This window comes from Culex quinquefasciatus, chromosome 2, assembly GCF_015732765.1.
Source record: "Culex quinquefasciatus strain JHB chromosome 2, VPISU_Cqui_1.0_pri_paternal, whole genome shotgun sequence".
Taxonomy (NCBI): domain Eukaryota; kingdom Metazoa; phylum Arthropoda; class Insecta; order Diptera; family Culicidae; genus Culex; species Culex quinquefasciatus.
In genome coordinates, this window is record NC_051862.1 from 29,622,040 (window position 1) to 29,636,416 (window position 14,377).

Sequence of the window (14,377 nt, forward strand, 5' to 3'; positions counted from 1 at the left end):
CACTTTGGTCATTTTGGTCATTTTGCGCATTTTGGTCACTTTGGTCATTTTGGTCAATTTGGTCATTTTGGTCATTTTGGTCATTTTGGTCATTTTGGTCACTTTGGTCATTTTGGTCATTTTGCGCATTTTGGTCACTTTGGTCACTTTGGTCACTTTGGTCACTTTAGTCACTTTGGTCATTTTGGTCACATTGGTCATTTTGGTCATTTTGGCCATTTTGGTCATTTTGGTCACTTTGGTCATTTTGGTCATTTTGGTCACTTTGGTCACTTTGGTCACTTTGGCCATTTTGGTCATTTTTATCATTTTGGTCACTTTGGTCATTTTGGTCATTTTGGTCATTTAGGTCATTTTTATCATTTTGGTCATTTTGGTCATTTTGGTCACTTTGGTCATTTTGGTCACTTTGATCATGTTGGTCATTTTGGTCATTTGAGTCATTTTGGTCATTTTGGTCATTATGGTCAATTTGGTCAAATTGGTCATTTTGATCATTTTAATCATTTTGGTCATTTTGGTCATTATGGTCAATTTGGTCAAATTGGTCATTTTGATCATTTTGGTCACTTTGGTCACTTTGGTCACTTTAGTCACTTTGGTCATTTTGGTCACATTGGTCATTTTGGTCATTTTGGTCATTTTGATCATTTTGATCATTTTGGTCATTTTGGTCATTATGGTCAATTTGGTCAAATTGGTCATTTTGATCATTTTGGTCACTTTGGTCATTTTGGTCATTTTGGTCATTTTGGTCATTTTGATCATTTTAATCATTTTGGTCATTTTGGTCATTATGGTCAATTTGGTCAAATTGGTCATTTTGATCATTTTGGTCACTTTGGTCACTTTGGTCATTTTGGTCTTTTTGGTCATTTTGGTCATTTTGATCATATTGGTCACTTGGGTCATTTTGGTCATTTAGGTCATTTTTATCATTTTGGTCATTTTGGTCATTTTGGTCACTTAGGTCATTTTGGTCACTTTGATCATGTTGGTCATTTTGGTCATTTGGGTCATTTTGGTCATTTGGGTCATTTGGGTCATTTTGGTCATTTTGATCATTTTGGTCATTTTGATCATTATGGTCAATTTGGTCAAATTGGTCATTTTGATCATTTTGGTCACTTTGGTCATTTTGGTCTTTTTGGTCATTTTGATCATATTGGTCACTTTGGTCACTTTGGTCATTTTGGTCTTTTTGGTCATTTTGGTCATTTTGATCATATTGGTCACTTGGGTCATTTTGGTCATTTAGGTCATTTAGGTCATTTTTATCATTTTGGTCATTTTGGTCATTTTGGTCATTTTGGTCATTTTGGTCATTTGGGTCATTTTGATCATTTTGGTCATTTTGGTCATTTTGGTCATTATGGTCAATTTGGTCATTTTGATCATTTTGGTCACTTTGGTCATTTTGGTCTTTTTGGTCATTTTGATCATATTGGTCACTTTGGTCATTTTGGTCTTTTTGGTCATTTTGGTCATTTTGATCATATTGGTCATTTTGATCATTTTGGTCACTTTGGTCACTTTGGTCATTTTGGTCTTTTTGGTCATTTTGGTCATTTTGATCATATTGGTCACTTGGGTCATTTTGGTCATTTAGGTCATTTTTATCATTTTGGTCATTTTGGTCATTTTGGTCATTTTGGTCATTATGGTCAATTTGGTCAAATTGGTCATTTTGATCATTTTGGTCACTTTGGTCATTTTGGTCTTTTTGGTCATTTTGGTCATTTTGATCATATTGGTCACTTGGGTAATTTTGGTCATTTAGGTCATTTTTATCATTTTGGTCATTTTGGTCATTTTGGTCATTTGGGTCATTTTGATCATTTTGGTCATTTTGGTCATTATGGTCAATTTGGTCAAATTGGTCATTTTGATCATTTTGGTCACTTTGGTCATTTTGGTCTTTTTGGTCATTTTGATCATATTGGTCACTTTGGTCACTTTGGTCATTTTGGTCTTTTTGGTCATTTTGGTCATTTTGATCATATTGGTCACTTGGGTCATTTTGGTCATTTAGGTCATTTTTATCATTTTGGTCATTTTGGTCATTTTGGTCACTTTGGTCATTTTGGTCACTTTGATCATGTTGGTCATTTTGGTCATTTGGTCATTTTGGTCATTTGGGTCATTTTGGTCATTTTGATCATTTTGGTCATTTTGGTCATTATGGTCAATTTGGTCAAATTGGTCATTTTGATCATTTTGGTCACTTTGGTCATTTTGGTCTTTTTGGTCATTTTGGTCATTTTGATCATATTGGTCACTTTGGTCACTTTGGTCATTTTGGTCATTTTGATCATTTTGGTCATTTTGATCATTTTGGTCATTTTGATCATTTTGGTCATTTTGGTCATTTCAGTAATTACGTCATTTTGGTCACTTTGGTCACTTTGGTCATTTTGGTCATTTTGGTCATTTTGGTCATTTTGGTCATTTTGGTCACTTTGGTCATTTTGGTCATTTTGATCATTTTAATCATTTTGGTCATTTTGGTCATTATGGTCAATTTGGTCAAATTGGTCATTTTGATCATTTTGGTCACTTTGGTTATTTTGGTCATTTTGGTCATTTTGATCATTTTGGTCATTTTGGTCACTTTGGTCATTTTGATCATTTTGATCATTTTGATCATTTTGGTCATTTTGATCATTTTGGTCACTTTGGTCATTTTGTTTTTAGTTTGATTAACTTTCAGTTTTAAATGAATTTCGGTACGAATTAGAGAAGAACAACAACAATGTAACGTTATAAAGTTCCCGCTTAATTTACATTTACACAACAAATAATTTAAAAATCATAACATAACCTACCTTACTACCTATCATCTATCACGTGGCCCTCGTGTACTCCGGCACGATGATGGCCTGCAGCTGGGCGTTGCTATGGCCGGTTTGCTGCTGATGCCGGTACAACCCCGCCGTCACCACAAAGCCCTGGCCACACTGCTCACACGCGAACGGTTTCTCGCCGGTGTGCCTTCGGTAGTGCACCTTGAGGTCTCCGTTCGTGACGAATCTGATTTTCAGGGAAAAGGGAATTGTTGGTAGAAGTTTGGGGAACGTTACTAAAAAAAATACCTTTTTTCGCACAAATCACAGCCAAACGGTTTCTCGCCGGAATGCGACCGGAAGTGGACCTGGGAATTGGATTTGCAAAATAAAATTGAAGTGTAAGTGTAAGTGTAAGTGTAAGTGAAGTGAAGTGAAGTGAAGCGAAGTGAAGCGAAATGAAGTTGAGTGATCTAAGTTTCGTGAAAAAACACATCGTACTAACCTTCAAATGGTCCTTAACCCGGAACCTTTTCTGACAAATTTCACACTGAAACGGCCTCAACTCTTTATGAATGTCCTCGTGTTTCCGCAACGCCTGCGCCGACGAAAACGACTTCCCACAAGTCTCACACATCGGTCTCGTTTCCGGCGGGGCGTGCACGTTCCGGTGCCTGCGCAGCGTCGACGGACAGTTGAACCGGGCCGAGCAAATCTTGCAGCAGTATCGTTTTTCGTTCGAATGAATCCGCAGGTGGGCCTTCATGTCCGCCTTGGTGGTGAAATCTTTCGAGCAAATTTCACACAGAAACGGCCTCAACCCTTGGTGCTTGATCTTGTGCCGCATCAGCGTCTTCCGCGAGGGAAACATCTGGTCGCACTCGTCGCAGGGCAGGTTAAAGTGGACCGTGATGTGGTTTCGGAGGCCGCTTTTGCGAGCGAACCGCGCCGGACATTCTGGGCAGGGGAAAGGCTTCTCTTCGGTGTGGACCACCTTGTGCATTTTGAGTGATCCGGAATCGGCGAAGGATTTTGGACACAGGTCGCACAGGAAAGGTCGCTCTCCGGTGTGGGTTCTCAGGTGATTCTTGAGGATGAAACTGCGACCGAAGGTCTTTGGACATTTTGGGCACTTGTGGCATTTGGTTTTCTTTTCGGTCCGTGGTTTTCGTGGTTTGGAAACTTTTTCGTCGTTCTCCAGAACTTCCACCGCCAACTCCACTGTCGTGGCTTCGTTGTCACAATCACTCGTCAACTCATCTTCACTCTGCAGCTCGTCCTTAATTTCCAATTCCGGAGCTGATTCCACAGGAATTTCAACCTCATCAGGGAGATCTGCACAACCCGAATTTGCCACTTCTTCCTCCTCATTCTGCTCTAACTGGACCACATTCGTGGAAACTGTAACAATCTCAATTGTTGGGCTTGATTCTTCCTCTAAGATTTCATTTGATTCGTCCTCGGAAGATTCCACCGGAGGTTCCTCGTTGACCGGCTCGAAATAGTCCGAGCTACGCTCGCTGTGCTCAATTTCGGAACTTGGTTGGGCCTGGAATAAAAAAAAATGTTTAGATTCTACATTCACAAATAATTACGAAATAATAAAGAAAAATGGGGTGAGCACAAATTTGAAAGGATATTGACCACAATTTAAAGTGACCTATGGGATCGTGTATAAAGCTTAATTTGTTATTTTTTAGTTTATATTTTTTTTGTATTCAAGTTTATTTATGTTTTTAAGTATTTTTAGTTATTTGTTGTTCAGTTTTTTTACTTTCCGAGTTTTAATGTTTTAAATTGTTGTTTTCCGTTTTTTTTTGTTTTGGAGTTTTTACCTTTTGAGGTTCTTAAGTTTTTATGTATTTTTTTATTTTTTGTTTTAAAGTTTCATTTTTTTTTGTTTTAAAATTTTATTTTTGTTTTTATGTTTATTAGATTTCAAGATTTTAAGTATTGCAGTTTAGAAGTTTTGTAGTTTTGATGTTTTGAAGTTTTAAAATTTTGCAGTTTTCAGGTTTAAAAAAAATAAGTTTTAAAGTTTTTTATGTGTTTAAAGTGTTTGAAGCTTTAAAAGTTTTTAAAGTTTCTAAAGTTATTTTTTTTTCAGCAGTGCCTGCGCCGAAGAAAACGACTTCCCGCAAGTTTCACATATCGGTCTCGCAGGGTTGTTACGGACGGCGCGGATCGCGCGGATGGCGCGTTTCGCGCGGATAGCGCGGATCTGGCGCGGATTGGCTGGCTAATTTTGCTCAGGCGCGGATTTCGCGCGGATGGCAATTTTGATAAATAAATTAATTGAGAGAGATAGAATAACTTTCAAGTTATTAAGAAAAATACTATCAGGAATTACGATGATTTGTTTTTTCCTTTGAGTGCAAGAATTTCATAATGTTTATTAGTTGAATTTTCTTCTGAAAATGTTTGTTTGTATTTTCTTAGTACGAAACGTCAAAAAGTGAAGATGAAGATTTTGTAGAAATTATTTATTATATGTTTCTTGTCATTTCTTAACATCTCCGGCTCTGAATATTTAATTTCTTTTGAGTTTTGAGTAATGATTTTTAACCTCATTTATTTTTAATTTTTTATTGGATTTATTCAATTTTTAATTTTGTAAATCAAAAATTACAAACTTTTCCCGAAGATATAGACATTAGAATGTGTAACAAAAACTATTTTTGGGGCTTGTTCTGGTGGGCCCCAAATAACAGAAGCTGGCCTCCACTTACGAATTTTGGAATGGAATTTAATCGGTAGAATTTTGTTTTTCTAAATTTAAACATTCTTGGCGAAAACCAAAAGATCAGAACATTCAATTAATTAATAGTTTTTATTATAACAAAAAAAAATAAAATGCATATTAATTTTATTTCGAAATTTCTATAATCGTATTTTAAAAAATCTGAAATTTCGAAATTCAAAAATTTAGCAATCTGAAATTCAAAACACCAAAAATTTGGGTAATCGAAAATTTGAAGATTAAAAAAAATCAAAATTAAAAAGTCAAAATTTAAAAACTAAAAAATATTAAATTCAAAACAATATAGAAAAAATTCTCAAATCTAATCAATTTTTAGTATTCTTAAGCTTATAAATTCTAAAACTCTAAAACCTTAAAATTCTTAAATTCAAAAATTCTTAAATTCAAAAATCCTAAATTCTAAAATTCTAAAATTCTAAAATTCTAAAATTCTAAAATTCCAAAATTCTAAAATTCTAAAATTCTAAAATTCTAAAATTCTAAAATTCTAAAATTCTAAAATTCTAAAATTCTAAAATTCTAAAATTCTAAAATTCTAAAATTTAAAATTCTAAAATTCTAAAATTTAAAATTTAAAATTCTAAAATTTAAAATTTAAAATTTAAAATTTAAAATTTAAAATTCTAAAATTCTAAAATTTAAAATTTAAAATTTAAAATTCTAAAATTTAAAATTTAAAATTTAAAATTCTAAAATTTAAAATTCTAAAATTTAAAATTCTAAAATTTAAAATTTAAAATTCTAAAATTTAAAATTTAAAATTTAAAATTTAAAATTCTAAAATTTAAAATTTAAAATTTAAAATTTAAAATTTAAAATTTAAAATTTTAAAATTTAAAATTCTAAAATTTAAAATTTAAAATTTAAAATTTAAAATTTAAAATTCTAAAATTTAAAATTTAAAATTCTAAAATTTAAAATTTAAAATTCTAAAATTTAAAATTTAAAATTTAAAATTTAAAATTTAAAATTCTAAAATTCTAAAATTTAAAATTTAAAATTCTAAAATTTAAAATTCTAAAATTCTAAAATTCTAAAATTTAAAATTCTAAAATTCTAAAATTTAAAATTCTAAAATTCTAAAATTCTAAAATTCTAAAATTCTAAAATTCTAAAATTCTAAAATTCTAAAATTCTAAAATTCTAAAATTCTAAAATTCTAAAATCCTAAAATTCTAAAATTCTAAAATTCTAAAATTCTTAAATTCTCAAATTCTCAAATTCTAAATTTCTTAAATGTTTTTTATTTTTAAATTCTTAGTTCTTAAATTCTTAAATTCTTAAATTCCACAATTTTTGAAGTCCTATTTTATGTAAGAGAGTTTGAAATTATGAGAAGACATTATTTTAAATATCGGAAATTATATTTCTTTCGGAGTGAAATTTTAGCGAGGATTTTGGATTACAAACTGTATAAAAATTCTAAGATTTTGAATATTTAGACTTTCGAAATTTAAAATTTTACCATATTATAATTTTAGATTTTGATTTTATTTTGAGGTTATATTTTTCTAATCTAATCTAATCGAACACAAGCGCAGCCAGTCCGAAAAAGCATCCTGGAAGAACTTGAGGTTATATTTTTGAAGTTAAATTTTTAGGTTTTTAAATATTATATTTTCTATTTTGAAGTTTTTTTTTCACGTCTCCTGAGGATTTTTTTAAATGGATTTTTTGCTTTCATTCTTTTGGAGCCTTTAAACATAAAACGAGTTTTTTTAATCAAATTCTTTCTGAATTAGTTTTTCTTCGTTAAAAAATAAAATTTCTTAAATGTTAGTCGTGATATTTTTTTATATGGCGTGGATTTCGCGCGTTTCGGATTTTATGTCGACGCGGATTTTTTTTCGACTCTCCTGTAACAACCCTGGTCTCGTTTCCGGCAGGGCGGGCATGTTCCGGTGCCTGCGCAGCGTTTAGTTTTTTTAGTTTTTTTTACTTTCTATGTTTTGAAGTTCGACATTTTTATTTGTTTTCTGTTTTTTAGATCTTTAATATTTTTTTTTTTGGTTTTGGAGTTTTAAAATTTATAAGTTCTTAAGTTTTTATGTTTTTTATGTAATGCGGTTTTGAAGTTTTGCAGTGTTTTTGTTTTGAAGCTTTGAAGTTTTGAAGTTTTAAAATTTTGCAGTTTTCAAGTTTTCAAAGATTTTCTAAGTTTTCAAATGTTTTAAAGGTTTTAAGTTTGTTGAGTTTGTCAAGTTTGTTAAGCTTGTTAAGTTTAAAAGTTTAATAGTTTAAAAGTTTTAAAGTTTTAAAGTTTTAAAGTTTTAAAGTTTTAAAGTTTTAAAGTTTTAAAGTTTTAAAGTTTTAAAGTTTTAAAGTTTTAAAGTTTTATAGTTTTAAAGGTTTAAAGGTTTAAAGTTTTAAAGTTTTAATGTTCTAAAGTTTTTAAAATTTGAAAGTTTTAAAGATTTTTTTTTAAATTTAGATTTTTTAAGTATTAAAGTTTTTTAGTTTTTATCTTTTTAATTAGTTTTTTAAAAACGCTTCCAGTTTTTTTTCGTGTTTTATTTTTTTTAATTTGTTAGTTTTTAATTTTAACTGAAATTTAACGCAAGATCATCCTTTCATTTCCAAAAACTTTACTCACCTTTCTCTTCTCCAACTGCTCAACCTGCTCCAAAAACCGTTTCCTCTCCTCGGGAATAAAAACCTCTTTCCCACCATCCTGCCCCTCACCTTCCGCACCACCACTCCCCGGATCCCGAAACCGACTCTTGGAAAACTCGCACCGCTTCAGCGCCGTATGCTTCCTCCATCCACCAATCGTCTCGAACATCGCCCCGCACCGTTCGCACCGGTTCTGCTTGTAGTGCAAACTCCGGTGCTCCACCATCGACTTCCGGTGGCGGTACTTTTTCCCACAAACGTCACAACCCCACCGCTTGCCGTCCTCTTCGCGCTTCCGGTGGGCGATCTTCCGCTCCTGGAAGCTCGTATCGCAGTCCGCATTCTTGGACAGGTGGTTCCGGAGGCCACTCTTCGAGTTGTACCGAGCGCCACAAGCCGCGCAGTTGTACCGATCGTCGATGTGGACCTTCTCGTGGTCGCCGAGGGTTTGCTGGTGGGAAAATTGCCGCCCACAGAAGCGACACGAGAAGGCCTTCTTTTCCTGGTCCCTTTTGTAACGGTGACCTGTTTTGTGCAGACGGAGGGAATTGGCCGACAGGAACCGGCTTTCGCAGATGTCGCACTCGTAGATGAAGTTCTTTTTGGCTTTGGAGGGTGGTTTGAGGGGAACCAGGGGTCTTTCGACGGATTCGGATTCAAGCACTTCCGGTGACTTCGCGCGAACGTCTTCAGACTGTGCTATTGTTTGAGGTGGAACTTCCTCAACAATAACCGGTGTGGAATTGTTCGATTCTCTTTCAACAGTTTCGATCACGGGTTCAGCAGGCTGGCCACAGACCAGCTGGAGCGGTTGCTGAATTTGGATGTTTTCAACGATCCGGATCGTAGGTGAGTGGTGCAGGGAGACATTCCTGGCAGCTGTTGTAAATACAATTTGTTACATTATTGGTCAACAATTTTGAAATTATTCAGTTTGAATCTCACCTGGGATTATGTGTACGATGTTGGCTGGATTAATTCCGGCGGCGGAGACCGGTTGGACGACGTCAGGCTTGATCTGGTACAGCTGGTTTGGGAGCGCGTAGCTGTACAGTACAAACTCGTGGGGATTGTTCATTTTTCATAAAGCAAAAAAACACTAGAAACCACTAAACATTAAAATTAAATTTAAAATAATATTAAAATTAAATTTAAAATAATATTATTATTTAATATTACTGAAAATGTTTGTAAATAAACCTCGAGCGAAACAAGCTGATTTTGACATTTCTCGATGCACTGAAACAAACTAGCACACTGATTCGGTGCAGAGATTTGCATCTAGCGCCGGGGGATGATTTCTGCGAACCTGCAGATTTTTTCGTTGCAGACTAGGTTGCAGAATCGGATTCCATTGTTTTTTAACAAAGTTGATTTGTTTTTTAACAAAGAATCGGATTAAATTGTTTTTTTTTTAAACAAATCTAGAGTGTTTTTGGAAAAGCTCCTGAAAAACAATAGCTTATAGGATTTGAAAAAAAAAACTCTATACAGTTTACATATATTAACAAATTTAGAGTCTCTACTAAACATTTTAAAAATAGGGTTGACTGAATATTTAACACTCAACCCCGTTTGGTTGGTCACTTTTTCGTTTGACACTTTTTTAGTTTGTACCCCGTTGGTTGGTCAAAGTCAAACTAAAAACTGTCACTTTTACACGGCGCTCACGCACACCTGATATTTGTTATAACTTTAACCTTTAAAAAGTAGTACATACAAATGTTTATTTTCGAAAGCATCATGCTTGTTTTAAAAATAAACAATCAAAATTTATATCAAACAATTTAACATTTTGTAAAAGAAATTAGGTCCTAAAATGAAGCTTAGATTGCTGATATTATTGTTTACAGCGATAAAGCTTATTTTTCTAAGCACAATAACTCTTTGTACGACCACAAAGAGTTTAAAATTGATTTTTGAAGCAATTTTGAAAAATTAACCTCGCGGTCCTTCTTGACAGAAAAGCTCCTACTTGACAGCTCGTTCCAAGGGGACCATAGTCCATCGAAGAAATGTTGTCTTGTCAAAAAAAAATGTTTGCATTAAAATGAAAAAAAAAAAAAAAATCAGAAATGGTATTAAATCGTGTTTTCTACCGTTGTACATAGAAATTGAGATAGGGCTTTAGTACCCAATTGAGACATTTTTAAATTATAATTTTAAAATTGAGAAATTTAAAAAGAATATAATCAGAAATACAAAAATGAATAAAAAAATTAACAAGAAAAATACAAAAAAGACTTAAATACTTACAAAAATTCAAAAAATAAAATGCTTAATGTCCAAATTTTAAAATTCAAAACATCCAAATTTTAAAATTCAAAACATCCAAATTTTAAAATTCAAAATTTACAAATTTTAAAATTCAAAAACTCGATAGTTTAAAACAATCAAAATTTAAGAATCCAAACATAAAAAAGTCCAATGTCCACAAGTCGCTTCCTTACCCTGATAAAAAGTGTAAACTAACAGGATATCATTACCGAATAAATTCCAATTCCAAATAAAAAAAATAAAATATTCTAACTTAAGAATATTTAAAATTAAAAAAAATTGGATTCAAAAATAAAAATTGTGAATTTCAAAACTAAAAATATGTTAAATATATAAAAAAAAATAAGGCTTAGGACATATAAATTAAAACACTCAAATTAAAAATTTGTAGAAATTATAATTTTGAAAAAAATAAATAAAAAATCAGCAAATCAAAATGTTTAAAAAATTCTAAGAAAGGAAATTAAAAAATCTAGGACTTCCAATTTAAAATATGATATAAAATATTTGATTTTCTAGCGGCATTATAGTAAATAATAATAAAAATCCAAAAATTCATAATTTAATTTGTAATTTTGTTGTTTTATTAATGTTTATTAATATAAAAAAATCATGACTTAAGGATTCAAGAATTAAAGAACCTAAGAATTTAAGAAATACATACTTAAGAATTGATGAATTCAAATTCAATACTTAATAAATAATGTTTTGACTTCCAAATATTCAAATAGAAAAAAAAATATTGAGCAAAATAAGAAATTATTGCAAATTCAAAATATTTAAAATAATATATAACACATTCATAATTTTTTTTAACGCTAAAATTCAAAAAAAAATAATTCTTAAGTTTCTACATTCTTTAATTCTGAAATTCTGAAATATATAAATTCTCAATTTCTTAAATTCCTTAATTCTTAAATTCGGAAATTCTTGAATTTTCTTATTCTTTAAGAATTTCAGATTTAAAGAAGTTAAGAATTAAGGAATTAAAAAATTGAAAATTTAAGAATTTTAGAGTTAAAGTTTTAAGAATGTGTTTTTTATTACTTTAAATACTTCGAATTTTGTTCAATATTTGTTTTTTTATTTGAATATTTGGAAATATGGCAGTTTAAAGTTTTTGAATGATTTAATTATTGAATATTAAATGTTTTCATTGCTAGGTTTTCAACAGATTGAAACATTTATTTCAATTCAATTAGTGTTTATTAGATTTTACCAGTTCTGCTCCAGGATGTTACATTTGTAATTCAGAGATTTGGAGAACCTTTCAACTGAGATCAATTCATAAGCTTTTGCAGGGAGGGTACATGTTACTAAGTTAGATTTTACTAGCTGCGTGCTCTTTTAGGGATTGAAACATTTAAATTTAAGATTTTTTTTTTGTTTTGTTTTTTAATTGCAGATTTTCAAAATTTTAGATTTTTATATTAAAATAAATTAAAATTTTGAAACTGAGGAATTTTATAATATTAAAATTTTAAATATTAATATAAATTCAGAGCAAAAAAAAATAAATTTTTCCAACAGTTGAAAGTAAAATATTGTGACCAATTGCCACATTTAAAAAATAGGATTTCGGTTCAAAAACTAGAAAAAAAATTTAAAAAAAACATTATTTTTACTTAAAATGGTATTTAAAACATTTTGTATTCAATAAAATGATTGTGTAATGCAGATGAGTCGTTCTGGTGCTTAAAATGTCGCTTTTCATGAGTTGCTCAATTTAATCTGAAAAATGAAGAAATAAAGTAAAATGATACGTTTATAAAAATATTTTCAAAGTATGGTTGAAGTTGGGCATTTCGTTCCAAGGAAGAAGGGATCTTCTTTCATTTTTTGGACAGTGCGATTGATTAACAATTTATTTCAAATGTGTCTTTGAGTGTAAGTGCCATGTAATGTAATGTTTTATGAGTTTACAAAGTTGCGATCACGCGTGCTAAAAGATGATCCTGTGTCCCCTTCCTTAACTAACGAACATCCCCCCGCCCTCAATTTAGAGACTCTTCTTCGAGACCCGCCCCTCCTTTACCCCTTTGCCGCCGGTCGCTCCCTGCTGCTTCTTCTTGCCCTGGGGCGTTCCCTTCGCCTTGGACTTCTTTTTGGCCACGTACTGCTCCAGGTCGAACGCTTCCTCGTCGTCGTCCCCGTCGCCGTACTTTTGCGCCAGTTTGTCCAGCAGCGAGGCAAATCCGGCCTGTCGATCCGCCTGCCGCAGGGCAATCTGCTGCTCCAACGAGGTGGCGCCGGACGCCGACTGTCGCTTTTCGTTCTCCTTCTTCTCGAGCTTCTCCTTGATGGCCGCGGCTTCCCGCGCTTCCTTGGCGTACTTTTTGTGCCGCCGGTCTCGCTTGGCTTTGGGTTCTTCGGTGAAGATTTTGTACTCGGGGACTTCCCCGGCGGCGATCATCTCCTTCACGATCACGGCAATCCGCGGTTCGTCCTCGCAGTTCATGAACGGGACGCTGTTCAGCATGTGGTTCAAGCAGCCCTTGCCGCCCAGGTACGCCTTCCGGATGTCGTTCCGTTCCAGCTCCGAACCGGTGTACTCCTTCTCGAAGTTTGAGATGTCCTCGGTGGTGATCGGCTTGAAGAACTGTTGCCACATGGCCAGCCAGTTCGCTCCGAGCGATTCCTCATCGTCGTCGTCAATGATGCCCTTCTCGTCGTACAGGGCCCGCTTCGGAGCATCCGACAGAACGGAGTGAATTTTGCTCAGAACCTTAAACTTTTCCGTCGCTTCCTGTTTGTCCTCTTCCTTGACCCGATCCGGGTGGACCTTCAGCGAGAGCTTATAGTACGCCTTCTTGACTGCAAAGCAAACGAAAAGTTACCTTCCGGGACCACCCTCCATCAGCAACCAAGAACTTACTCTCACTCTCCTTGGCCTTTTTGTCCACCTCAAACAGGGCGTAAACGTCCCGGGTGCCGTAAAGCTTCTCGCACAGGTCCAGCGTCGATGGCATCTTGGAGGATCCGAAGGTATCACTAAAATGCACAATCACACCGTTAACACTCGAGTTATTTAGCAAAATTGTGAAATTTTACCAGAAAACGACAAGGGAATTTAAGTTGAAGGTTCGGCGCAGCTTGCGAACCCGGACCAGACAGACAGAAACAGAAGAAAACAATCGTTTGAAAGCGCGGGCTTCTGTCGGTTTTGATTGATGACAGCCCCGCTGTGAAAGAATATGGCTTGTGTAAAAATAATGCACGGTGAATTGGTATTCTGAATTTTATTCTGAAATTTTAAAATTTTAAAATTCCAAGATTCAAAAATTCAAAAATTCTAGCATTCTAAAATTCTAAAATTCTAAAATTCTAAAATTCTAAATTTCTAAAATTCTAAAATTCTAAAATTCTAAAATTCTAAAATTCTAAAATTCTAAAATTCTAAAATTCTAAAATTCTAAAATTCTAAAATTCTGAAATTCTAAAATTCTAAAATTCTAAAATTATAAAATTCTAAAATTTAAAATTCTAAAATTTAAAATTTAAAATTTTAAAATTTAAAATTCTAAAATTCTAAAATTTAAAATTTAAAATTCTAAAATTCTAAAATTCTAAAATTTAAAATTTAAAATTTAAAATTTAAAATTTAAAATTCTAAAATTCTAAAATTCTAAAATTCTAAAATTCTAAAATTCTAAAATTCTAAAATTCTAAAATTCTAAAATTCTAAAATTCTAAAATTCTAAAATTCTAAAATTCTAAAATTCTAAAATTCTAAAATTCTTAATTTCTAAAATTCTAAAATTCTAAAATTCTAAAATTCTAAAATTCTAAAATTCTAAAATTCTAAAATTCTAAAATTCGAAAATTCAAAAATTCAAAAATTCAAAAATTCGAAAATTTGAAAATTCGAAAATTCTACTTTTTTGTATTTTGTATATACTGTATATACTTTTTGTATTTTTTGTATTTTTGTATTTTTGTATTT

At 32.3% G+C, this 14,377-nt stretch overlaps 2 protein-coding genes across 3 annotated transcripts; both read right to left on the reverse strand.

Annotated features, from left to right (window-relative positions):
• Nucleotides 1-2,836: 2,836 nt before the first annotated feature.
• Nucleotides 2,837-9,327, reverse strand: LOC6036109 (zinc finger protein 419). The gene is made up of 5 exons (XM_038257125.1): nt 9,103-9,327; nt 8,138-9,036; nt 3,289-4,332; nt 3,093-3,151; nt 2,837-3,030 (listed from the first exon to the last, which is right to left on the reverse strand). The coding sequence occupies exons 1-5, from the start codon at nt 9,233-9,235 to the stop codon at nt 2,844-2,846; spliced, it is 2,322 nt and encodes a 773-aa protein (XP_038113053.1). The 5' UTR covers nt 9,236-9,327; the 3' UTR covers nt 2,837-2,843.
• Nucleotides 9,328-12,084: 2,757 nt separating this feature from the next.
• On the reverse strand, nt 12,085-13,599 carry LOC6036108 (J domain-containing protein CG6693). 2 transcript variants are annotated; one of them, XM_038257264.1, is made up of 4 exons: nt 13,486-13,599; nt 13,310-13,425; nt 12,470-13,248; nt 12,085-12,165 (listed from the first exon to the last, which is right to left on the reverse strand). In XM_038257264.1, the coding sequence occupies exons 2-4, from the start codon at nt 13,401-13,403 to the stop codon at nt 12,145-12,147; spliced, it is 894 nt and encodes a 297-aa protein (XP_038113192.1). In that variant the 5' UTR covers nt 13,404-13,425; nt 13,486-13,599; the 3' UTR covers nt 12,085-12,144. The 2 variants fall into 2 exon arrangements, with proteins under 2 accessions (XP_038113192.1, XP_038113191.1); XM_038257263.1 differs by lacking the exon at nt 12,085-12,165 and having other exon boundaries at nt 12,265-13,248.
• Nucleotides 13,600-14,377: the final 778 nt, after the last annotated feature.

Coding starts and splice junctions, on each gene's coding strand:
- LOC6036109 (XM_038257125.1), bottom strand. CDS start 9,235: ATGAACAATCCCCACGAGTTTGTACTGTACAGCTACGCGCTCCCAAAC. Junction 4,333..8,137: donor AGCAGTTGGAGAAGAGAAAG/GTGAGTAAAGTT, acceptor TTTTTATTCCAG/GCCCAACCAAGTTCCGAAAT. Junction 3,031..3,092: donor TGTGATTTGTGCGAAAAAAG/GTATTTTTTTTA, acceptor CCTGAAAATCAG/ATTCGTCACGAACGGAGACC.
- LOC6036108 (XM_038257263.1), bottom strand. CDS start 13,403: ATGCCATCGACGCTGGACCTGTGCGAGAAGCTTTACGGCACCCGGGAC. Junction 13,249..13,309: donor AAAGGCCAAGGAGAGTGAGA/GTAAGTTCTTGG, acceptor TTTGCTTTGCAG/TCAAGAAGGCGTACTATAAG.